We start from the raw sequence: 25,778 nt of genomic DNA, 5'->3' as shown, positions 1-25,778 counted from the left end.
TAGTTCCATAGTGCCATGATAATTAAAATCCATTCACAGTTGTTCATCAACGTAAAAGTATAGGAATATTTAGAACAAAATGGAATCATTATGTTTTAACATATACGCTTGTGATAAAAAGTGAAGCCACAAGAACTGAATGAATATACTTCATTGCCAGGTTATGAACTCTGGAACTAATTGTGGATTGCAAGCCTGCTATGATGCGAGATGGCCAAGTTCATGTCTCTATACTGGTATATGGCTGCACTAAGCAGTTTGCATATTTGAGATTCCTATAAGTGGGCTACCAGATTATGTGATGGTGATGGTGATGGTGATGGTGGGGGGGGGGGGGGGGGGGGTCCTTCAGTGTGTTTGCACTGCTGTGCAGCAAACATCTGGACCATTGCCTGTGAGGTAATCTAAGTACTGGCATACCGGCATCCCCATTTACTGTTTTGCACCTTTCAGTGTGTCTAAACTGCCAGTATTTTTGAGTTACATATGTGTTATTCTGGTTGATGGTTTTGGTTGTATCATGATTTGGAGGTGAGGTAGACTACTGACAGATGAAAAGGTGGTATAGAGGGAGATGTATGGATGAACGAAGAATAATGTGAACTATTTTATTTTATGGCCCTTGTGGTTCTTAATGTTTTGCTGTCTGGTGAAAAATAGAAAATAAATTAATTGAAAAAGGAGTGATGGGTAAAGGGAGGGGAGATGGAGAGAGAGGGATGTGATGGGAGAGGTGGGAGGGGGTGTGTGAATATGTGTATGCAATTTCAAGGCGGTCTTTCAGTTAAAATTTCAGTTAAAGGAGAACGAATGTGTGTATAGATAAATATATTTGTAGCTATGTACCTTTATAAATAACACATTTGAAGTAAATAATATAGCCGTGAGGCGTCCACTCATATGGTATCGATGCGTTTAGTTTTTGGTAGCTAGCGGGCTAGGTGGATTTACCTAAGAAACGGTGGGTGAGAGAGAAAAGGAAGAGAGAGAAAGGGAGGGGGTGGGGGTTGCATGGACCTCACTGGTTAAGGGTCCTATAGGCACCCCGATTGTGCTGCTATTATTTTTGAGGTGAGGACAAAAGAAAGGGAATTTTTTGGAGGAAAAGGCCCAGGAACTGTGTGGATGTGACGGGGCCCCTAACTCCGCCGCTGCTGGTCGGCGTTGTCAAGACGGGAAAGGGAGAAAATCGGCGGGGCTTTCCACTCAAGACCGAGGTTTCCGGCTACGGCGGAGAAAATTACACAAAACACCCTTTATGCTTCATTCGGCCTTGGGATTCAGAGTCTGACGCTGAAATCAGGTATTTTATTATTTCTTCCACCCCAAGAAACGCGTCTGCGTACCGGGTAGATAACGTTACAGTTGGTAGCCAGATAGTCACTCCACTGTAAGCATTATCATGCTTGGTAGTTTGATAGCTGGCTAGCAAGCTAGCTAACGTTCTCCAGGTTTTATTTTGAGGGAAAACATCTGCAGTTTGTCACAATATGGAAAAGGCGACATTTGTACTTGAGGACTGACAGGCATTGGTGTTCTATTAATATACAGTTTAGTTTTTGGAGCACTTGGCTATTTTTTAAGCGCAGTATAATGTTCTATACTCAGCCGCTAAAATTATACGTCCTAACGTAGCTAGCTACAGCTAGACAACTAGACTAGCTTGCTGCTAACGTTAGCTTGCCTGCTAAGCATCGATAACATCTTTCACAGCAAGATTAGCTGTAGCGCAATTAGCTAGCGAGCCAGTTCGCTAGATGCAGCTAGTCTGAAGCTGAACGCAAGTTACACGTAGGCAAAAGTATCAAATGTTAATAATTTCGCAAGGCATCTATGCGTTTTTAAATGTGTATATACACATACGGGTAAATGTAAAATGCCATAGACGTTATCGAATGACATTAGGCTAGCAAGCTGTGTAGTTAATGTGGATGATGGCAACACGCATACCTATGTTGCTTCCATAATTGTTCGGTGGGTATCTGGCAAGCTAGCTAGTTTCCAAACGTTTACTCGATTGCACGTTTTTTTCCACATTAATTGAATAACTATATGGCTAACCTTAACGTCAGTCCCTCCAAACGTAAGCTTACATGAACGTTACTAGTTTATGATTTAAGAACCGAGTAATTAAAGATGACACTCCCAGTGTTGACTGCAGCATCGTTAGCTAGGCTATAGCTAGACTGCTCACGGAATAATTGATTCTCTCAGACCTACGCCGACCCGTGTGGTGCTATGGCCAGGACTTGCGTGACCCTAACCCACGGTACTATGAGGAGACACTAGTCTGTACTTATGCCAGTCTTGGTCATACATGTCTCAATTGTATTGTGCAGCAGTGCTGTGTTGCAGAAAAGCTACAGTGCTGATAGGGTTGTACACCATTTGTGCGGCAGAATTTCGCATACTGCAACGCTGTGCATGCATCTCACAGCCCGTACATAGTTACACATATGATTAGAAGGACTGGTCCCTATTACGGAGCCAATGTAGAACATAGACTCAAACGGAGCTTGGCCAGTCTCTGATAGTTATTCCAGAAACGAACGTGCATTTGAGAAAGTTAGTTGCAAGATGTCTTTGAAGTGAACACAAGTTTTGTATAGCCATTGTCTGTAATTTACATATGCATAGACTTTTGTCGCAGAAAGTTTGTATATTTTACTCTGTTGACAATGTTAAAGTTGGTCCCCCGTCTAATTACTGTACTTACCACGATATATTTTAAAGTGCCAAAATCCAGTGTGTAGCTCAGGGTAATTATCCAAGTGCGCCAACTTGAACCTTCTTTTTCCTGTTAAATCATAATTAGCCGTGGAAAGAACTGTGTACGATCTAAGGTCACCCTGCGTTTCTCAAACATCCTGTTATTTTTGCGGAAAACTTACCATAACATGCGATGGCATTTAATACAATGTGCTATTTTTGTCAATGCTATATAACTCTGCCTAAAGTTGTGGATATAGCAGAAAGGGGTTGGAAAAACATTTCAGACATCTACGCTGTGACATTTATTTTTAAGAAGCACAATAACCCAATTAGTAGATGCACTCCTAAATTATTTTATCAGTTTGCACACATTCATTTTGAGGAGCAAATTCTCCTGATGTAGCCAACAAGTGTTTTTAAGCCAGCCGCTTCAAGTTGTGCCGAACCCATTGTGATCTCATTGTGATCCAGCTGCATATTGAAGTAGATATCCCAATTAAAGCTGATCACGTTTGTGTCATTCTATCTCAAAGTAAGCAGTGTATGGGAAGATTCATGCACAGGTAAAAACTGTATGCCTTTTCCTCAAGCATTCACATGAACAGGTTATGTTTATGTAGCATTTGAAATACACAAATTAAATGTGGTTCACTTGTCTTAGTTTCCCAAAATAGTGTATATCTGCAATGTACATTCCTGAAAAATGAAAAGTGAGTTTTGAAATCCCATTTATTGAAATCTGTTCAGTAGAGGAAAAAGTCCATGTAGTCTGAAATCTCAGAAAGTCACCAATAATATGCGAGTGACCCCCTTCGTTTTCCCTTTTCCGCCCTAATTTGGAACAACCAGTTGCAGCTGTTCTGGATAGCTGCCCCTCTGCTGCGGTGCCTTCTGCATGCAGGCTGCATGTAAGTGTGTGTGTCTGCAGAAACGCATGCACTTCCCAAAGCAGTCGGCGCTGGCCGTGTCTGGGTTCTGTTTAGCCTGCGGGGCACTGCTCCACACCCCCCAAAAGTGCCTCTTTGTGGAGCTTAACATTTCACATTTTATAGCTATTGCCATGTAGCTAATATGTTTCAGATTAGATCTTCCTTGAAAGCTTAGTGTTAAATCAGAGCCCATTGTTTTTTTCGGCACTCATGAAGGCGAATTATAATGCCTGTTTTGTGTGTTGCAGGTTTATGTGCATGCTTACCAGCTGGGTTTCATTAAACTTTGCAATGCGTTTATTTCAAGTTAATTTCAAGCTTTAATAACATACACAAGTTAATAGCAAGGAATGTAAACTGCTGGTAAAACTTTGCAGGATGCCTGTAGATTCTCCTTGAGTTAAAGCATGAACCATTTTTGCATGTGGAGTTGTTTCCATTGAAGAGCAGTGTTCTGCCATGATACTATTGGTAAGGCAGAGAAAACTCACTGATTTGGAAAAAGGAGCACGTTCGTACACATTGTACTCTTCTGAAACATGCATTTCCTTTCCATTTTTTTTCCTTTGGTAATCACAAAAATATTTTGGAACAGCAAATGCAAACATCAAATACGCACAGTAACACTAATCAAAAGAAGGCCTACTCGACAGAAGTTGTTTATTTTTTTGTGGTACAGAGATCGAAGTGAGTCAAGAATGGGAGAAGAGAAAATGTTCTGAAAATGGAGTTTGTAAGGACAGGGGCGTGTCTTCTGACTGGCGAATCAGGTCGTGCAGTGGCATTGCCTTCAATATTTCATAGGAGTTAAATAATTGACAGAGCGCGTAGTGAAACTTGTTAATGCAGCTGTTGCTCAATTTCACTTTGTACACAGTGCAAACTTTGCTTCAGCTGGTCTTGTGTAGATAGAATACTGTCTTTGACTTTTTTTTGCCTTGACCACAGACCAGTGTGTGTTGTGTGCGAAGAGGGAAAAGCCACACACCGCAGTCCAGTTTAGCGTGGGCTGCTTCCACTTATCGATACCTCAGGGATTTTATTAAGCATTCCATGTCTACATTTTTTCCCCAAAAAAACATTGGGAGGCATGAATGCTAGGCCTATGTCTACTACCTCAGGAAGCCAAAACATATGAACCCTTTATGGACAGCTTGTTGTTGTTGTTATTGTAGTGTTAATGATAATAATACATTTAGTTGCATAGCACATTTTCATATATTAATTAATTGCAGCTCCAAGTACTTCACAATAAATAGAAATACATGATAAAACTGGCAGGGTTGTTGTAATGATAATTATTGTAATAATTATTGTGCACCTTAGAATTGATTAGACTTGCTCGGAGGAGATGTTATTATTGGCACATACTGTACTGTACCGCAGTGATCAGGTGATTCAGCAGTGATTAAATTTACTGGTTTCTAATCACTGCAGTAAGTGTTTAGCATTGTGGATACAGTTGCAGATTTTTTTTGTTTGTTTTTCGTAATATCGGGATTGTGAATTGTGCAGTCCAGCTCCACTCAGGCGGCTGATGTGTGCCTCATTAGACTTAACCCTGAGGTAAGGGCGAGGCGCGTGGAGCAGTCTGTAGGGGCGGCCGACCCTGGAGCCATGTGCCACCCCCCGTGTAGGGCGCAACACTTCATCACCTGCAAAGCCTTCTCTGTCTGTTTCCCTCTCTGCTTTCTACCTGTATAACTAAAGCAAAACAAGGGAAAGGAGGGCAGACTGTACCTCCCTCCTTAAAAAAAAGATGTGCCGTACTTATCCCTGGGGTAATGCGTGTAGTACTTACAGCAAGGAAAAGCCAGCTGTGCTTAAACCTGAGCTGAGGTGTGCAGTACCTCAACCTCAAGTAATGCACGGTGTCCATTTCCCGCGGGAATGCTTGATATACTTATCACTGAGGTGTGCTGTACTGAACCCTGAGGAAATTCTGTATTACTAATGTAAATCTATGATGCTTTACTAGTTTTTATCTCATTAGATTACATATTGCAACCAAATATACAGTATGATGTTTCATGTTTCAGCTACTTATAAAATACGAACATCTTTCTAATTATGGGGTCATGTGTATGAGTCACATTTGGAGTGTCCCTTTTCATCTTCCACCTGGTAATAGTGTGCACCCTCTGTGTGTAGGTATTGGGAAAACTGCACATGAAATCAACTATAATAAACTGTGCGATTTGCACGAAATTACTTTCTGCCGAAAATGGGAAAACAATGATGAGCAGGTTTTTCTGTGATGCTGCATTGTGTTCTGGTTCTCCCCTATTCAGAAACAACCGGAAAATGAAGTACAGACTTTGAAGACAATAACATATTACACCATGAAAAAGAATGAGAATCATTATATGGTTAATGTTAAGTGATTACCGGTTGTCTTTTTGTAAGTACTTGAAATCCCTTTTAGATTATTAACATTAAGAAAGCCTTTTAGTCATTAAGCTGCATTTGTGTCCTCAGCCTGTGTGGCTGTAACTGTTCAGTGGTCGGGGGGGGGAAGAATTATTATTTAGCGTTCCGTGTGACATGGTTGCCATTTATTTATACAGCGCCTTTATCCAAAGCGCTGTACAATTGATGCTTCTCATTCACCCATTCATACGCACACTGACACACTGTCAATTCAATGTCTCAGAAGTCTCAATCTTTCACGCGTTGTGACTGATATTTAAATGAAATCTCATTGTGCGAATGGTAGAAATAAATACGTTACTCCAATATTTTATGTCATGTGAACATTCAGAAAGTGTTTCAGTTTTGTAAAATATCAGGTGAAGATGTGGACATTCAGGCGGCTATCTGTTGCCCTGTACTGGACGTCGTCATGACAGAAATAATCGGCAGGCCGATAATGTCTTGTATCGGCTGTCAACTTGCTCTTAATTTCAGAATTCAGTGTCAGATCTTGACCCTGGAAGCCAATGGCCATTGCCTCACCCGAGGGGGGGAGGGTGTCCATTGGTAGGGCTGTGCCCATCTCAAGCTGATGTAGCCCCTGCAATGGACTAGCACGTGGACACACTATATGAGGTGGTGCTCAACTCAGGTCACAGCTCAGGTTATGCACGCTAGTGTGTTTTAAGTTCAGTCCCGTATACTGATCCTGGCAAAAGGTAAGATGACCCCAAAAGGGAAGCAGTTAGTCAGTATCCCTTTGTTTGGCAGGTAACATGGCACACATAGTCCCAGAGGCAATTACATTTAAACGTATTCAATTTAAGCAAGGGGCGATCATGATGCTAACATTTTATTGGGAACTTAAGTGGTGGATAACCTTACATTACATTACTGGAATTTGGTAGACACTGTTCTCCAGAGTGATTTAAAAGAACACAAGTGTTTAAATCAGTGTTAAGACTAACCGTAACCTTAAAGGTACTCCAAAACCTCAAATGTAAACCTCAAATAACGATCGACTATAAAATTGATAAGCTTGGTCGCATAATGCATAAGGATTACACATTATCAAAACAGAATAAATACAAATTTGGCTAAATAAGAAAAATATAAAAAATATAACGAACCAATATATTGATAAAATGGAAGTGCAATCTATAGTAATTAATCAAGCGGTAGTCAATCTTTTGGGAGAGTTGCTAGAGAGGGTTCGGGGAGGGGGTGGAGCCAAGGTATGATTTGAAGTGGTGAGTCTTCTGTCTGTGGCGAGAGATGAGAGGTGTCTCTGCTGTTCTGATTGATGTTGGGATGTCATTCCACCTCCAGGGGCCCCGGACAGGGGGCCAGCATGCCCTGGAAGTGCAAGTATGCAGAGGGCGAGGAGCCAGGCATGCTGTGGTTGCAGAAAAGAAGAGTCTAGCTAAGCCATCATCAAATCTGGATCGAATCCAAATCTGGCCCTGGTTTTCTTTATGCCCAGGTAATTAGCTGAACAATTAGTGCTCCTGATTGGCCAGACTGTCTTCACACCTGACTCCCAGGTAAACGGAGGTTCTCAGACCTTGAGGACCGTGTTTTGATAATCCCTGGTCTAGCTGGTCTGTAAGTCTTAATGATCTTGTGAAGGTTGGCCAGAGCAGTCCTAACCAATCTGGTAAGGTAGCACCAGGGTTTTGAATATTATGTATGGCAAACAAGGTCAAACAAGGTAGCCAGTGTAGTGAAGTGCGAAGGGGAGGGGTGAATTTTAGATGACCTGGGTGGGAATGATGGTGGAAGCAGGGGGTTCCAGGGCAGTCGTCCAATTAGGAGAGAACTAACACTTGGACCAAAAGCTGGGTAGACTAGATGGTGAGGAAATGGTGGATCTGGGAGGTCGAGGATCTTTTCAGGATTGTGCGCTTTCATCCAGCTCCAGCTGTCATTCACGCAAGCCGATATCCACCTGGCGACGTGGGTCGGATGTGGAACAGGGAAGATAGAGTTGAGTGATATGATAATCCAATGGCAGAGATGACAGAGCTGAGAGATCTGGTGTTGAGTAGGGAATGGGACCGAGAACATGCCCTTGGGGGACCCCTGTGGATATATTGCGGGGTGTTGAAATGGCACCACCCCAGGCCTGAATGGTACGACTGGTGAGCTAGGACAAAACCAATCCAGGCGTGCATGCCCATTTTGGGGAGGAAAGACAGGAGGATCAGATGATCAAGTGTCCAAACCTGCCGTGAGGTCAAGGAGGATGAGTACAAAGGAGAGAGTGACCGCTCAAGTAGAGTGAAATGTCTCATTGATGGAAAGGAGCGCTGTCTCTGTGTGGCCACGTATGGGGCCCTACTGATGTGGGTCCAGCAAGTTATCATCTGAGAAGAAAGTAGAGTTAATTAGAGACTGTTTGTTCCAGAGTTTTGGACAAGAATGGGAGCAGAGAGCATGTAGTTTTGCAAGGACAAATAAATTATTTGTCTCAAATTACTTGAGAAGGTAGCCGTTCAACTGTTTCAGCAGTAGGGAAGCGCTTTTTCATTCATGTCCAGAGTTGCTGCTGCTAGCTTGTGTATTACTTTTTGCATTTGGTCAGTGAAATGTAACGCCTGTTCTACTGCGTGGTCTTTTTTCTAACTGCGCAATGGTAGCCGCTAACTATCATGCAGTTAAGAGGGGCTCAAATTTGGCCGCTGTTAAACAGTTTTGTCTTTACTCGTGGAATTGATATTGTGGTTGCATTATGGAATGAATGTGTTGGATTTCCCTTATGAATTCATGGCATGTATGACCAAGGCGAGCAAAGTGTTTGGCAATTGCTTCAGCTTTGTCTGCCAGCAAGTCATTACATTACGTTAATTACATTACGTTAATGGCATTTGGCAGAGGTCTTATCCAGAGCAACATACAGTTGATTAGACTAAGCAGGAGACAATCCTCCCCTGGAGCAATGCATGTACATGACTGGGACCCACAAGGTCAGTGGTTCAATCCCCGGTGTAGCCACAATAAGATCCGCACAGCCGTTGGGCCCTTAACCCTGCATTGCTCCAGGGTAGGATTGTCTCCTGTTTAGTCTAATCAACTGAATGTCGCTCTGGATAAGAGCATCTGCCAAATGCCATTAATGTAATGTAATGTCCTGTTTCTAGCCAGTATGTGGCGATTTTACACATGCCTTCCCTGTTTGTGGGCAGAACGTGACAATGGCTTTAAGGTTCCTACTTTCATCCGTGATTTTTCTGCCTAAGGATGAGTGGGAATAACAGAGGCCTGGTAACTTATTTAATGGTGTGGGTTGGTGTGAATGGACGGTGCAGTAGTGTTCTTGTGGTTTCGATCACCCATCACCTAGGAAGGTCTGTTTGTAATTCTAGACTCTGAGTGCATTTGTCACCATATTAAAGTGTTAATTTCAGTGACTGTAATGCTTCAGCACAACAGGGGACAGGGTGACCAATGAGCAAACCAGCAGTAATCAGGATGTTGTCATGACAACAGTTTATTTTTTTTTTTCAACATCTGCATTTGGAATACTTCTGTTCACCGTCCCCATTTGTAAACAGCTTTATTTTGTTCTGCCCCTTTACGTCAAACACTCTTGACTTTCACAATGTATTCATTCGTAGTAGTGCTAAGACACACCTTATCTAATGGCAAATTGCCTAATGATATTGTGTGAATTGTTATAATGCTTACCTTTTTACTTAAGCAATAATAAGAAGCTTGATAAGGCATAATTGTGTATACTACTTCCCATTTCACACCCCTTTGGTTGACCAGACAATATGTAGCCAAGTTTCTTATCTCAAGCATTCTGCTTTATGTTCCTTAATGTTACCTAGCCACCTAAAGGAGGGTAAACCAATAGTGTCCTCTAGCAGTCTAATATTCCTTGCAATCAGTTCTTCGGTAATGTTAGCAAATCACGGACATATTTGTTTCTTACTTTTGCCCGCTTGCAGACTAAGCTAGTTACATGGTAGGCCTATATATATTAATCACAGAAAACTGTTTTAATTTAAATACTTGCATTTGCTGAAAGCCTGAAAAGACAGGACGTTATATTGATCAGCCCTAACGCTAACATCATCCTGGTCTCCCAAGGTATCAGCACAGATCTCTTACAACTGCTACAGCCATGTATAATGCCTACTGTATGTCAAAAAAATGTGTGCCCTCCACTGGGCAGATTGTTTAAGATTTAAACCTCTCAAAGAATTCACAGTCTTAGAGTAGTGCTCTATAAAGTGTATTGGCAATTCTGCATATTAAAGTAGGAGGCAATATACTTATTTTTCTTTTCTAAAGCTTGCTTTATTTCCAACATGCCCATTTTTAACATAGCTTGCCCACAAACTGCGTTGGTAAATACAGTAGCATACCATTTTTGTGATTATTTGATAGATCCCACATTAAAGTGTATATTGTAGATTATCAAGTGTATAATGCTATGATCTCATTCATGTAGGCCTACTGTATGTTGTTCTGGATAAAAGCGTAGCAGATGCACTCAGTGACCACTTTATTAGGTAGACCTGTACACCAGCTTGTTATTACAAATATTTAATCAGCCAATCATGTGGCAGCAACTAAATGCATACAGGCATGCAGACATGGTCAAGAGGTTTAGCTGTTTTTCAGGCCAAATGTCAGAATGAGGAAGAGATGTGACTTTGGCTGTGGAATGATTGTTGGTGCAGGGTGGTTTTGGTATCTCAGAAATTCCTTCTGGGATTTTCATGCAGAATGGTCTCTAGAGTTTGCAGAGAATAATGCGAGAAAAAGAAGAAAAAACATCCAGTGAGCCACAGTTCTGTGGGCAGAAATGCCTTGTTAATGAGAAAGGTCAGAGGAGAAGGGCCAGACTGGTCAAAGTTGTCAGGAAGGTGACAGTAATGCAAATGACCACACATTACAACAATGGTATGCAGAAGAGAATCTCTGAACACACAATGCGTCAAACAGCAGATCTGTAAGAATGCAGATTGGCTACAGCAGCAGAAGACCCATAAGTCTAAAAATGTGTCTAATAAAGTGCTCAATGAGTTTATATAGCCTACAGTATGTATGTATATGGGCCTATACATAATTATTAATATAAGTCATGGCTAACTACTATACAGTCACAATCACTCAATGATAGTGTCACCCACAAATCACTTTTATTGTCACTGTAGGAATTAATGTTATAATGTTGTATGTAATATATACAATTAATTTTGTATATTGAATTTATCAAAATAATAATATGCTGCCATGTTAATGCTATGCAAATAATTGGGTATAAATTAAAAAATCTTGTTCTGCACCAACTGAAAATAAACTACAGGGATGTAGCATGTTGTCAAATATCTGTACTGATACCTTGATGGGAGTGCAGGCTCATGATAGTGTTAGTTAGTTAGTTTGTTATTCATTTCCTTAGTTTTTACACTGGGAGGTTCAATGAATACTTGAAATGTAATTGTAAATATCCATTGTTTATTGCAATAAAATTGTTGGTTGAGAACCAATCGCCATATCTGTGAATCTACTCTTTGTGCATTTCATCATGTGCAAAATGGTCCATCCAACCATCATAAAATTTTTGTGACATGGTATTGATGTAATGTCAGCTAAATTGATAAATTGCTTGTCAGGTGAATCTTGGATTTTATTTATGAAGGAGAGTTTCCCCACATCTGAGATCACCCAGTCACAAATTACTGTCAGATTACTGTAGGGCACAGGTGCAACGCAGTTACAGTATGACACATTCTGATCTTGGAGAAACCTGCTTCGGCAAGTGCCTGCTCTCCCAAGAGGAAGAGGAGTAAGGATGCATGGTGGTGTGGTTAGGAGAAGACCACAAAACAGAGGAAGATGCAGAAGAGGACAGATGCACATGGTTGTCTCCAGTGAGGTGAGGGGCACCATTGTGGGCCATGTAATCAAACATTGTCTTACAATGGCAGAGCCTGGTTGAGTTACAACCAAATGTGGGCCAGTCCACGGTGTCATCAATCGTATAAACATTCCGAAGGGAAAACAGGTGCGCAATTTTGCAATATTGTAATTCTTCATGCTATTTCAGTTTACTGTAAATGCGTTTTTGAAGTTCATAAAGAATACATGAACTGTGATGTGTTGGTGATTTCCAACTGATTGCCTTGCATTGTTGTGTTTTCTATTTACTGCATTGTACGGTGTCACACTATCAATAAAATCGATTCTCAACAATTTTGCAGGAGATCAATTTGTAACAAACTTTCTTTCAGAGCTGTCCTAATGACAATATGTAAATGGTTGGCATTTATATAGCGCCTTTATCCAAAGCGCTGTACAATTGATGCTTCTCATTCACCCATTCATACACACACTCACACACCAACGGCGATTGGCTGCCATGCAAGGCACCAACCAGCTCATCCGGAGCATTTAAGGGTTAGGTGTCTTGCTCAGGGACACAGCCCGGGCGGGGGATCGAACCGGCAACACTCCGACTGCCAGCCGACTGCTCTTACTGCCTGAGCCATGTCGCCCCTTGTGTCTAACAATATGTCTAACCATTTTGACTCTTGATTTCAAACAGGGACTTTCGATTTAGATGACACTGGCTAATTCATTGAAACAATAATTTTGAAACGTGAGTTAAAGATTTTGAGTGAGATATGCGCTTTTGGAGGTGAACCATAAAGTTGTGCAGTATGAATGAAATGGGCCAAAGGGAATGAGAGAAACCAAATCTTGTCTTGCAAGCCTTTCCTCCCGACTTCTTATGTGCGATTTGCATCTACTGGCAAAAAGTGGTATTTTGCGCTCATTGAACTCAATCAAAGGTTTTGTTTTTCTACCTAACATGCATAACGATGCATGATTTTAAAGTATAGCTAGTTAGCGTCATTCTTTTCCATTTCAACGATAATTCCGCTGTCTGAGGCACATGCCTTCACTCATCTTCAGGAGGCGCTAACTGTATGCCATCAACACAGTATTTGCATATTAAGTTCTGTTTTGCTTGTGAGATTGCATGTTCTCATGTTTCTTCTCATGTAATGAGAAATATTCCATATCAGCTAGCTAGCAAAGTATAACTACTTTTAAAGGCTTAATTAGCTTGTTAACTAGCTGGCATTAACACTGTGCCTGTCACTAGCTGGTTAGCCTAGGAAACTCACTTTGCTGGTGTTTATGACTATTAAACCAGAATTTTTTTTACATAAAATGTCCAGTCATGAACTTAGAAAAGGCATGCATGTTCCTAAATTACGGACGTGTCGACTTGTGTCGGGATCTTGGATTGCATTGAATTGGATGTAAATGGAGTTATTTTTGCATAAAAAATAAGTCTGAATGTTTTTAAGGGTATCCATAACACAGAAATGGTGGAATGTAGCAATACCAAAATCGGTAGTTGACGAGCCCGTTGCCATTGTAGTAGACCTGGCTTTGAGACTGCTCATGAAGCAAGTGAGATATCGAGGTTCAAAAGTGGCAACTAACACCAGCTACCGTGGTCACTATAATTAATATCTATTTTTGCTGAAAAAATGAATATGTCGATATGCTGTGATAAAATTAAATGGGCATTTACTTATTTTACTTATGTACTGTATGTTTTTTTTTTTGTTTTTTTTTTCAGATATTGGCCCCCCTCCTGCTAGCAAATGAGAAGGATTAAATGGTACAATACAATAAAAGTGGAATGTGAGAAAGATATCCTCGGTTCTTTGGATGACAGTCATCTATGGATGTTATAATGGCAAGAAAAAAAGATGGAAGAAAAAGGAAAGGAAATGGAAGAATCTAGTACAGGAATTCAGAGACCACCAGCATAAAAAGTAACAAAGTAATTCAATCATACAGGACCAGAAAAAAAAAAACAAGAAAAACAAATGAAAAAAGACCAGAGACCTTAACAATGGGAAAAAAAGACGAATAAATTAAACTGACAGCATTTAAAAAGAAAACGCAAAGCATATGCAGTGTTTACCTCTGAAAAACGAGCAAACACGGAAATCAGACCTTGTTTAATATACTTACTGCTGGGTCAAAACAAAGTACCTTATTAGGTTCTGAAGTATTAATTGTAGAAAATATTGGTATTAATTGTAAAACATATTGTACAGTACTGCTGCTAAGTCTACGCAGAAAATAACTGCCATAGGAAGAAATTGAATCATGTTATTTTCGGTGAACTCGTGAGAGCAGTCAATTCCCAATTCAAGGGTGCAGAGACTAACTACTTTCCAATATTGGAATGATATGGAGTTTTGTTACGATTTATGTAAATTCTGTTTCCCCAGCCACTGTTACAACTGTTTGACCTTTAGTTCCTCTAGTTTCTATAGTAACCCTGATTCACATTGCCCAAACGTCTAGTGCCAAACTGCTGCAGGTGCATTGTGGTGATTGTAATATCCTTACTGTACTCTAATTGTTCCTGTTGCAGCACCCAGAGCCTTTTTTCATTTGAATTCACTGTAATTTAGCATTTTCAGTCAGTGTGTAAACATCAAACATCAGGCTTGAAAAAGGCTTTAAGATTTATTGTAAATGTGGAAATTGCAGCTTTTAATGCTACCATCCAATTTGCTAGATATGATTTGAAATTCCAGCCTTCAGATATTGAATTTCCATTGCCAATGTGCATTCCTTCTCTTGTTATGATTGCACCTCTTGCAGTTACATTTGTGTAAATTGCACCTGCTTCAGCAGCTCCCGTGATGGTGTTGACTTTAATGTTCCTCTTGTGACTGCAACTCATGGCTATAACTTTGTACGGCGTTGGCCACTATTGCAAACTTTTACTGTCCAGCGGTAACAGTGGATTACTTTTTCCTTCAAAGACTCATTTTTGAACAGAGGTTGAAGGAAGAACATTGAAAGATAAAACTATCGGAAACTGAAAAACCTAAAAAGAAATGCAGAATTTTCGAAACAACTCCGTTCCCCCTGCTCTTCCTCCAGGGTTTTCTGGCGGGAGTGCTGTAGGTGGGGGAAATGCCTCCTACCTGTCCCAGTCCTCTGGGCCTCAGTGCTCACCAAGGATGGCAGAGGAATATGCAGTGGTACAACAGCAAGCCCAACAAAATCCTCAGAGACCAAACCAGCACCCACACCAGCTAGTGACCCACCACCCAACTCATGCATCCCACATTCTGGGTTACGCAGGTAGAAATAGAGCAACTGGGACTGGGGAAGCATTACACAGTCATGCGAACAGCGGTGGTAGTAGCATCAGTAACAACCCTTACCGAAAAGAAATGATGGATCATTATTTTTCAATGAGTGGAAAAGACCGACATCGGAGAGGTGGCCAAGCATTGGGATATGGGCTGGGTTTTGGATACCCAAATATGGATGGGCACATTCCTCATCAGTACCGCCATGCCGGAGCAGGATCTTCTGGAATGATGGCTCACTATCAGTTGGACTACAGTGCTGCAGCTGGTTCTGGTGGTACTAGCAACAGCGGTAGCAGTAGTGGCACTGGAGCCTTTTCTCCTTCCCACCAGTACAGTTTGAGTCAAAACACCCCAATCCAAACAGCAGTGGGACCTCCAATACACTCACGTCAACAAGCCCAGAATTACTCTTCCCAACAAGCTTTGCACCAAGGGCAACAGCACCGAGGTTATCCCACCTCTGGACACCGGCTGCCTCTTCAATTTCCCCTCTACTCCTCTCCAAATGCGCCTACTGGGACACCAGGGATGTATAACTCACCCCCGCTGAGATACCATGGGGGAAGCAACAGTGGTGGTTTTGAATGTAAAGTGAACAGTTCATCTACTGCTAACACGAATCCTAGCTCTGTTAGTTCAGCAAATTCAAACAATATAGGGCCAATAGATGGTGCAGGGCAAAGTTACCCCTCTTCTGGTTACTCTCCATATCATTCCCAGCCATCTCATTCCCTTCACAAACACCCTGCCCAACCACATCGTGGGTCCCATCATAATTTATCTCTGGGTTATGATGCCGCTCACAAAATTCATTCCTCTAGTCTGCTACACCAATCCCCTGCTCCAGGTCTGACTGACCCTGAAAACCGTGCAACATCCTCAACTGTCCCCTCCACTAATCCCTCTATGCCGCACTTCTCTTCCCAAGAAATATCCAAATCTCCGATGCACTCTCAATCCCACCAGCCCCAAGTGCATCAGAACTTCAGCCCAATATCTAATCCATCTCCTGCTGCCTCTACAGTCCAGTCACCCAGTTGTAGCTCCTCTCCCTCTCCACTGATGGGCATTTCTGAAACGGGAAACTCCACAGGGCCCGCCACTCTCCAAAAAACACGTACCAGTCATAGTCAGAGTCGGCTATTACAGACTGTGTCTCAGCTTAGCCCAGCACCTAACTCTAACAGTAGCATCAGCAGCTGTGGGAGTGGCAGTGGTAATGTGAACACTGCTGGTCTAAATTCAAATTCTGTATCAGTTCGAACTTGTATGGCCATGGGAGTAGTTGGTGTACGGGAAGAAAACTCCTCTACCTTATATCCTTCTTCCCCTCTTGACAAACTAATGCCAGAATCTGCAATCAACAGTCTAAATGCTTTGACTTCACAAGTGGCTAATTTGCCCAATACTGTGCAACATATGCTACTCTCTGATTCATTGGTGTCACAGAAGACTGGGAAAGATGGAGGATTCCAGGATCATATGCGAGAACATCTAATGCAGCAGTCATCACATGCCTTGCCAACTAGTCAGCAAAGGAATAGAGGTATTAGTGATACTTTTATTGCTAAGGCAGCCCGGGAAGGAATTGGAACATTCAGTAGTGAAACTGCTAACTCTGAAGATGCTCCTTCCATAGTGCCAGAGAGCCCTGTAAGTGGAAGGGAAGGAGAAGAACAGTTTTCTGGAGGGGAAGGTGAAAGAGTGAGGCAAATGAGTGGTGCCAGCAGTAGCTCTGAGCCGACTGGCTACTATGCTCTGTCTCAGAATCGCAGGAACCAAATCCAATCACAAACTGAGCAGGGTGCTCAGAGTTTGCCTTTGCAAGTAGAAATAGGAGCAGTGACACAAAAGAACCAGGCTTTGACTTCTCTGAGTGTCTCTCAACCTAGAAAAAATGAAGCATGTGGTACTTTTCCTAAATCTCCTTTATCTTCATCCCCTTCTTCCCATCCTCCCTCTGCACAACCCAGCCCTAACCAAACTTCTTCCTGCCCACCTGTATCTTTGGTTCCAACCTTCTCCTCTCCCTCCTCATCCCTCATTTCCTCTTTTCACCCCAGTCATGTTAAGAAGGCTGTTGTTGATTCTCAAAAATCTGGTAGAGAGAGGGTAAAGGAAGAAGGGGAGGGTAAAGGTAAGAAAGAGGAAAATGAAGAAAGAAGTGAAGAATGGAAAAGCAGCAAAGAGACTAAGGTGAACTCAAAGGAAGAAAAAGACAGAGACAAACAGGGGGTAAAAGAAGAAATAGTAGTGCATACACATCCTTCCAAAAGAAAACCGGAAGAACAGGAAAAACAAGAGAAGGCAAAATATTTGGATGATCCAAGTAAAAACCTGAATACTGAGGAGACTTACAATACAGGTGTAGGTGTCATTGTCTCTACACGTTCTGAGATTCTTCAATCTGCAACAATAACAGAACCACAAACTGCCACCTGTGCGGCTCCACATAGTCTTCGTCAGTCCCACAATCTTAGGAATTATTCTGAAGAGGTTCTCTCACGTAGTTCTGCTGGAGATTCCAACGATCTCAATGGAGAAGATGATGACAGGTTGTGTACTTACTCTTCAAATCATGGAACCAAGGTTCCCCATAAACTAGGCAGTGAGCATTCCTTGTCACCTCCTCCCCCAAGTTCTGATACACGAAAAGTCCCATTTGGATCCTCAGAGCTACACCATGGGTCTGAAATTGGGTTGAAAAACAGAGGGAGAGGAGGAATGGGAACAAATGTGAAATATCATGGGTATCATCAACCTCAACCCAGTTACAATTCTGGGCCCAGGAAGGGTGCAGGGGTTGATGAACTAAGTAGGAGAGGGAATGGATTTGATGCAGGTAGGGGACAGGAATACAATTCTCAACTACAGCAACAATTGCAACAGCCAAGTCTTTTACAAGAAGTTCTGCAAGGGTATCACTTGGACAGACGTTATGGACGCACTGAGAACTCAGCACAGAAGATCTCAAAGGCCTATTCCCAATCTCAAAATACAGCTCACCAGTCCCACCCTAGGCATCCTTATGTCATGCCAGAAAATGTAAGACCCCATGTTCTAGTCCCCGAAACTGGGATTCATGGGGACCACCAATCGCATACACACACAGCAGCCTCTGGGAAGCGTCACCCTCCAAACCAGGGCCAGGGGAGCGAGCATGTTGTGGGACAGGATTCTTCTACACATTCCTTGGGGTCTGGGGGATTAGGAGCAAAAGAAGAACATTGCAGTGCAGACAAGCACCAGACTGGAACAACTCGCAGTCATTCCACTCCAAGCATGGAGCAATCTACAGAATCTTCACCAAGGCCTCCTCCAAAACACATTAACTTAGCTGATTATTCCCTACCTCACAGGAGACCCTCTTCAAATCTCTCCGCTCACAACTCTGCTGTGCAGCAAATACTACTTCAGGACACTGAAACAATGGCTGGAATTGGAGTACCTAAAAGTCAAACTCAGCCTCATGCATCATCATCTTTGTTATCCTCAGAGCGCCGTTCTGTAATTTGTGACATCTCCCCATCTCGCCGAACTACACCAGAAAGGGAGAGGGATGGAGAAGTTGATCATGGGAGAAGCCATCCACAGACCGGGTCTTCTGTCGCCTCTGTGATTCAGCAGTCTCATTCTACTCCCTCTGCAATACAAGAATCAGAAAACAGTAAGGCAGAAAAAAGTGAGAACAAGGCAGTGGATTTTAAACCAATTTCCAAGGAGGCCCAAAACCTCACGTCCAGTGCAGTGCATATTCCAGCTAAAGAACCTTCTGTTCAGAACCAGAACCGTTCTCCACGCCCATCTGTTGACACAAGCTCTGATACTCAGCAATTCTCAAGTGCAAGGAAGGGGGAAAGTAATTCAATCAGTAGTCCCACATGTCATCCCAAGCAAGCTACCCAACACCCTTCATCCAATCCTAGTCCACTGTCTTCACCACCATCAAGATGTCAGCCCTACTTTCAAGGCTTAGATGAAGTTAGTGGTCATTCTACTGGATTGGGAAGGTATGGTCTTGGAGAAATGAGAGTGGGGACCCCAAAAGCAATTTCCTATCAACCACAGTACCCTTTGCATCCCCACCATAATGTACCATCCCAGGCTCAACTAGAAAATTCTAAATCTCTGAAATTACAAATGTATCCCCACCCTCATCCTCTTAATCAGTCACATGTACTAGATGAGAGATGTGACTGGACAGCTTCAAACAGTAACAGATCCACAGAAAATACCATGATGTCTCCTAGATCAGGCAGGCCTCGACACCAAAGCCCACCGGGGCGGAGATCTCTTGACAGCTTGCCTGCCCCTCAACCTCATCTTCAGGGGAACTATTATGACCCTGTCAAAATGTGGGGATTGTCTGAAAGAGATGGTATAGGGACAATGGAAGGTGGCAATTCCCGAAGAAACCAGGTATCTGCAGCTGCTTCTGGGGCAGTAGCTCTGCCTGCAACTCCAGCATCTGGGGCACGATGTGTTCAGTCAAACACCCCAAGGGAAGAGCTGGTCAAATCATTGCATCAAATGCCGACATCCAGTTCCCATAATCAGTCTGTTTGTAGTAATAGCAGCAGCAGTAACAGTACAAATGTTAACTTGGGGGTGCAACAGGGTCATGGGCAAAACAGAACAGTTGGTTCTGGGGACACCAACCCTCTAATGATGAGAAGAAGGGTCCGTTCTTTTATCTCGCCAATTCCTGCAAAGAGGCAGCATCAAGATATATCTCAGCATCAAAGAGGTTCTTCTAGTCAGTACCCTGCCCCCTTACCTAACTCTGAATCCAAGCACCAAAATGATGCATCATTGAGTCCAGATCCGTCCCAATCTAAAATGGCTATTCCTAATGCTCCTTCACCCACTCATGGTAAAACTAAAATTTTGCCACCCCGGAAAGGCAGAGGCCTTAAGCTGGAAGCAATAGTGCAGAAAATTACCCCCAATGTTAAAAAGACCACAAACAATAACAGTCACACTAATTCTGCATCAAACCATCTTTCTGGATTGCCTCATTCACAGGTTACTGATTGTAACTCAGAAACACAGGAGCAAGACGCTTGTGTTGAGAGCAATTTCTCAAGAGTTGGTACTGTGACCGGGAGTTGCTTACCTTACTTGGGTGAGGGTCTTTCCTTGGATGAAATTATGTACTACAGAGGGGTTGAGGAAACTGGGCCCCTTCCTCCTACTGCCTATCCATGTGACCCCCATCAAGATCCGCAAATGCTCAAAAGGGATGCAACAGGAAACATGACAAGGAATCCTGTTGGGGATTTAGAACCAGATTTTGGAATAAACACAACAGTATCTCCAATGACTGAACGGGATGGTGTGGTAGAGAGGGCTAAAGATGAACTTCAGATAGATTCTGACTTCCCCCTTTTAGGCCCCTTACCACCTCCTCCTCCATTACCTTGTCCTGTGCAAGCCTCCCCTCCTCCTTCTTCCTCTGCTTTGTCTGACATTCAGCATTTCACAAATACATATCAGCAACTGGAGACTCGGAAAGGAGAACATTCTGCAGCTAACCTGCTCAGGCAAAAACTGCAAGAAACTGGCATGGGCTTGGGAATGGATGACTTTACAGGCAATGACTATTTTGGGACCCAGCCAGCTCACCATAACCCAGATATAGGTGCCTGCCTGCTAAACAGGGCCCCACATGTATATCAGCAACATCTAATTCCTTCTGCTCGGACTGCTTCCTCAATGGCAGGCTTATCCCAATTACCCGAACCAAAGCCTCCAGAGAGTGCAGTGCCTAAAGGATACTTCCCATCAGGGAAGAAGAAGGGACGGCCTGTCGGTAGTGTAAATAAGCAAAAGCGTGCCCAGGCCCAAGCCCACAATGCGTCACTTAATACGCCCACTGTTAATGTTAATGAAGCACCTCCACTTACACCTACGCATACACCTGCCTACAGTGCAACATCACAGATTGTATCTAGTGCCAGTTCCTCTGCTGAAACTTCTGAAACTTTTCTGCCAAATGATAACAAAATTTCCTCTGCATCAGTTTCTCCTGCTGCGTCTCAGACGGTTAAAACCGATGCAGAGAGTGAGGATTTGCAGCCGGAGATAAAATTGAATTCCGTTGGGCACGATCAAAGAACGGGAGAAGGTGAAGAAGGTGATAAGGTTTGGGTAGGCAACAGACAGAGACGAAGGAGAAGGAGAGGAGTAGTAGCAATGGTGGGGAAAGAGGAACTGCAAGCTGGGACTCAAGTTGGAGGGAAATTTGTCGCGGGTGGAAGTTTCACAGATTACAGGTCGTCTGCATTTGCTCCTTACATTCATGTGGAGAGAAAGGAAGTGGAAATGGGAGCTGTTTGTACTATTGTGAATGCTGAAGATGAACTGATGAAAGGAGAAAATGGTGGTGAAGGAGGGATTGATGTGATTTTAACTCCAATTTCTTCATCTCAAGGAGACCGAGAAATCGAAAACATGAGAGAGAAGAAAGAACCAGAACCAGTAAGTTCTGTACTTCTTGAGTCTTGCACAACAGGTAAAGCTCTTCCCTCGTCTGGGTATGTTCTGTCAGGAGCAGTGTCTACCGAATTGGGCCAATTTGGCCAACTTCTCTGCTGTCTGTGCAAGAAGTGGGCCAACTACAAAAATCTTGGAGACCTCTATGGACCCTACTACCCTCCTGAGTACGCTTCTAAGCTTCCTAAGAGTCACCCCCAGACTCGACAGAGTCTTTTGACCTGCAGAGCCGGTAGCATAGGAGTATCTGTAGGAACAGCGTCAACAGAGTCAATGAAACCGAACATTCAAACAATAGAAGCCCAAACTGCCAAGTCTGTGATGGAAACTCAGCATATAGGATATCAAGATGTAGACCCAGTATCCGTGTCTATAGACACAGTATGTCCAGTGGTTAGCAGGGACATGCATGCTCTCCCAGACCGTTTCAGCAGTGTTGATGCTGACAGTGAAGAACCACAACAGCAGGACCTGGGCCAAGACGTTATGACTAATGATGGGCTTTTGCAACAATCTCAACAACAAAGTGAGCTTGAGGAAAAACCAGAATCACAATTGCAGAACCAGCAGTGGCCCACAGAAGAAATTCACCAAAGGCCACAGCACAGAAAACTGACTTCCCATCCACGGTTCAAACGACGACACAAATCCAGTGAGGATTTACCCAAATCCACACCCACAAACAACAAAGCGTTGCTGCCTTTTCAGCCCCCACCACAGCCACTTAACCAAGACGCCTCTGAGCCTCTCTCTCAATTAGCCCAGCTTCCTCAGGTTCCTCTTGACCCAGAGGAGTTGTGGGTGCATGAGAGTTGTATAGTCTGGGCCAGTGGGGTTTACCTGGTCAACGGACGGCTCTATGGCCTAAAGGAGGCCCTGGATGGTGCCAGTGACACAGTGAGTTTCCTATTCAATTGAGAAAACGTGTTTTGGTGTGTTTTTAGTGTAAATGTCTATTTGTACATGTCGTGCTGCACCTGCGTTCATTATGGGTTTTGGTGCTTTACAGTTGGTGTGTTCATGTTGTGTGACAGTCGTCACTGTGTGTGTGTTGCAGCGCTGCTCACGGTGTGAGGCTGTGGGCTCCACCCTCGGCTGCTACAGTAAAGGCTGCACACTGCGATATCATTACCTGTGTGCCCTTGAAGCAGGTAAGACCCCCCCCCCCCCCCATCCCTGCAATCATGCTGTAAATAACCAGCATCATACCTAGATGCGTCCTTCTTCCTACAATCTGCAAATACTATTTGTATTTGTTGTTCCTACCGAGTGAAGAAGACACTGGCATTGTTCCTATGAATAGTTGGGCAATTTTAATTTTCTTTATATATTAAATAAGTTTTAGCATGTGTACACTTGTGAATGTACAATTGTTAGCCTCTGCTAAATAGCATGTGTTACTGTTGTCTCCATATGTGTTTTTATGTTTCTCTTGCCAGACTGCTCTCTAAACGAAGACAATTTTTCACTGCGATGTCTGAAGCACAAGGTAGAGACAGCTGCTGTTCCTTCGGGAATTTGCAGAAAAATGTTGCTCTTTAGTTCTAGTTGCACCTTTTGACACCTTGTTATCTTTGCAGCACATCACACTTCCTCTCTGTAGAAGTGCAGAACACATTCCAGACCAAATTCTTTGTAGTTATAAGTCATGATATTATCATCAGTTTAATGCATGTGCATCCAGTCAAAATGCATCATTGGTCATGCACAAACAAACTAATGAACATGTACCATGTCCCTCTTTCCTCGTCCTAATGGTCATCGAAATTCTCATTTTTGCTGCGATAGTTAAGATTGAATCTATTTGAGCAAAAATGTCTGAACTGAAGCTGAGTAATTCTTCCGTTTGGGGGACCTCAAAAGAGGCCATACATTCATACGTACGCACACACACACTCTCTCTCTCTCCCTCTCCACTTTGTTCACTGCCACTGTACTTTTCTTTTTTCCCCTCACTATCTTATTCTCCAGTTCCCTCTGAACAGTTCAGCAGTGAAGCCGGTGTGTCCTGAGCAGTCTGAGAGAGGATGATTTAGGAAGGAGGAGAGACATTGATGGCTGAGACTGGTGAGAATGATGATGAGGAGGCGGTGGTGGGCGGCATGCCCGGTACTTAAATGGCCTTGCATTTTGTGAAGTCTCTAGTGTGCATTTGGTGTTTAGTATTTTCCTGTTCGCATTTCATTTTTCATTCATCTTCAAGCAATCGGCAATATATTGCATAATTGTAGCAATTTAAAATCGCTTTTATTGTTAAATAAGACGAGGCTTCAGCTGAAAAGATTTTAAGGACCGTTTTTCATCTGTCTCAGGTGAGTGGGGGACAGCAACGGCAGAACAGTCCTTTTGTGGAAACGTCGAAAGACAAGAACAGATGACCATGAAAGAAGAGTAACGAGTGAAGAGTTTGGGGGAAAAAAAAAAAACACTTTGGGGGGGGGGGGGGGGAGAAAAAAAAAATTTTGGTAAAGAAGAAAGAACATTTCTGACCTCACTTTGAGAGAAAAAAAATTTGAAAGGACATGCTGAAGAAATTGCAGAGCGGCACATGGGAAGGAGCGATGGAAGGAGAAAAGCTGGACAGAAAAAGTAAACACTACAAATGGGAGAATTGGGACATACAGAAGAAAGACGTGATTTCCTCTCAAACTTTGAATGTGTGGACATTTTGAACTGTTTCACTTTTCTTGTATCATTAAAATGACTTTATTTGTTATATTTTTAAAAGTCCAAAAACCTTAAAGGAGGGAATTGAGGAGTGCATGGAAGGACAGCCAGAGAATGTCAGAGCAAAAATGTTTTCAGTATAGAAAGAGTGAGGGACAGTGTATCTGCATCTATTACTAGTGTTATTATTAGTAGTCATCGTAGTAATATCATTATCATTATTTATCATCATTATTTTCATTTATATCAACATCAGTATTTTCCACTCAATATAATTTTCAATTTATCAAAGAGAAGACTTAAAGTCATAAGTGAATGTCGGTTAAAAGATTCAATTTTGACACCACATAATACCTGAGCAAGGGAAGAAATATGATGACATCGTTTTGGAATGTCAGGGTTGTGTTGCCACAGAGACATTATTGACTGGGGGTTTGGATGGTTGTTGCGTTTGTGAACGTGTGTGTGTGTGTGTGCGTGTGCGTGCGCGTGCGCGCGCGCGCATCCGTGTGTGAGGGAGAGAGAGTAAGTATGAGTGCATGGTGTGTATGTTGGTTTTTTGTCTTTGAATAAGTGTTCTTATTTTTCCATCTTTGGGTTTCTACAAATGCGATGGTATACATAGGATGACACGGATATCATCTTATTTTTGTGAAGTGACAATATGAGGTGCCAGGAAGTTTGAACCCATGAATGAGGGATGGATCTCATTTACAGAAAAGATGGCTGCCATCTTTCACTAGTGAATGACACACTGGGCTCATTCCAATCCCTTATTTTTTTCTCCTCTTTCCTTTTCTCCTTTTGTTGCCCCTAGCTCCACCCATCGTGAGAGGCTAGGAAAAGATGAAAGAAAAAGAAGTAAAGATGGGCAAAACGAGAGAATTTAAATTACGGAGATGGAATGTCCTCGCTCCTTCAAATGTCAGTTCGAAACCACGTCAGTTACAGACGTGGCAGATGGGGAGAGGTCGACCCACAGGTTGCTATACGTCACACTTTAGAAAAGAAATGCTTCCGCAGAGGAATGTGTTTGCGTTTCCTCACAAGAAAGTAAACTTTAGGAACTTCTATTTCTAGCTTGTAGAAGAAATATTTAGGTTGCAATGCCCTTAAAGATGGCGGACCGTGATTGATTTCCAGGAGCAAGTAAAAGATAAAAGGAGAAAAATAAAAGATTGGAATGAGCCCAATGTATTTGATGTACATGTGAGAAGAAGGGTTCACCTAGAATGAATTGTCAGTGTTTTTAGTGCTTTTAAAAGGTTCAAGTGTAGACAGAACCTTTGCTAAGGGATGTGGATGGACAGATTCATTTATTCATTCAAAAGAAGCATTGCTAACATCCATGAAAATGTACAATTATTCGTATTATTGTCTTTATTATTTCTATCATTTTTTATTA

The 25,778-nt window shown here is 42.6% G+C and overlaps 1 protein-coding gene across 2 annotated transcripts; it reads left to right on the top strand.

Annotated features, from left to right (window-relative positions):
• The first annotated feature begins 994 nt into the window (after positions 1-994).
• Positions 995-24,155, top strand: tcf20 (transcription factor 20). Of its 2 annotated transcripts, XM_061224116.1 has the most exons (6): positions 995-1,303; positions 13,666-22,603; positions 22,764-22,857; positions 23,146-23,195; positions 23,678-23,773; positions 24,019-24,155. In XM_061224116.1, the coding sequence occupies exons 2-5, from the start codon at positions 14,948-14,950 to the stop codon at positions 23,735-23,737; spliced, it is 7,860 nt and encodes a 2,619-aa protein (XP_061080100.1). In that variant the 5' UTR covers positions 995-1,303; positions 13,666-14,947; the 3' UTR covers positions 23,738-23,773; positions 24,019-24,155. The 2 variants fall into 2 exon arrangements, with proteins under 2 accessions (XP_061080100.1, XP_061080101.1); XM_061224117.1 differs by lacking the exon at positions 24,019-24,155 and having other exon boundaries at positions 22,741-22,857; positions 23,678-23,776.
• Positions 24,156-25,778: the final 1,623 nt, after the last annotated feature.

Source organism: Conger conger, chromosome 16, assembly GCF_963514075.1.
Source record: "Conger conger chromosome 16, fConCon1.1, whole genome shotgun sequence".
Lineage (NCBI taxonomy): Eukaryota > Metazoa > Chordata > Actinopteri > Anguilliformes > Congridae > Conger > Conger conger.
This window is presented reverse-complemented; position numbering and strand designations above follow the sequence as displayed.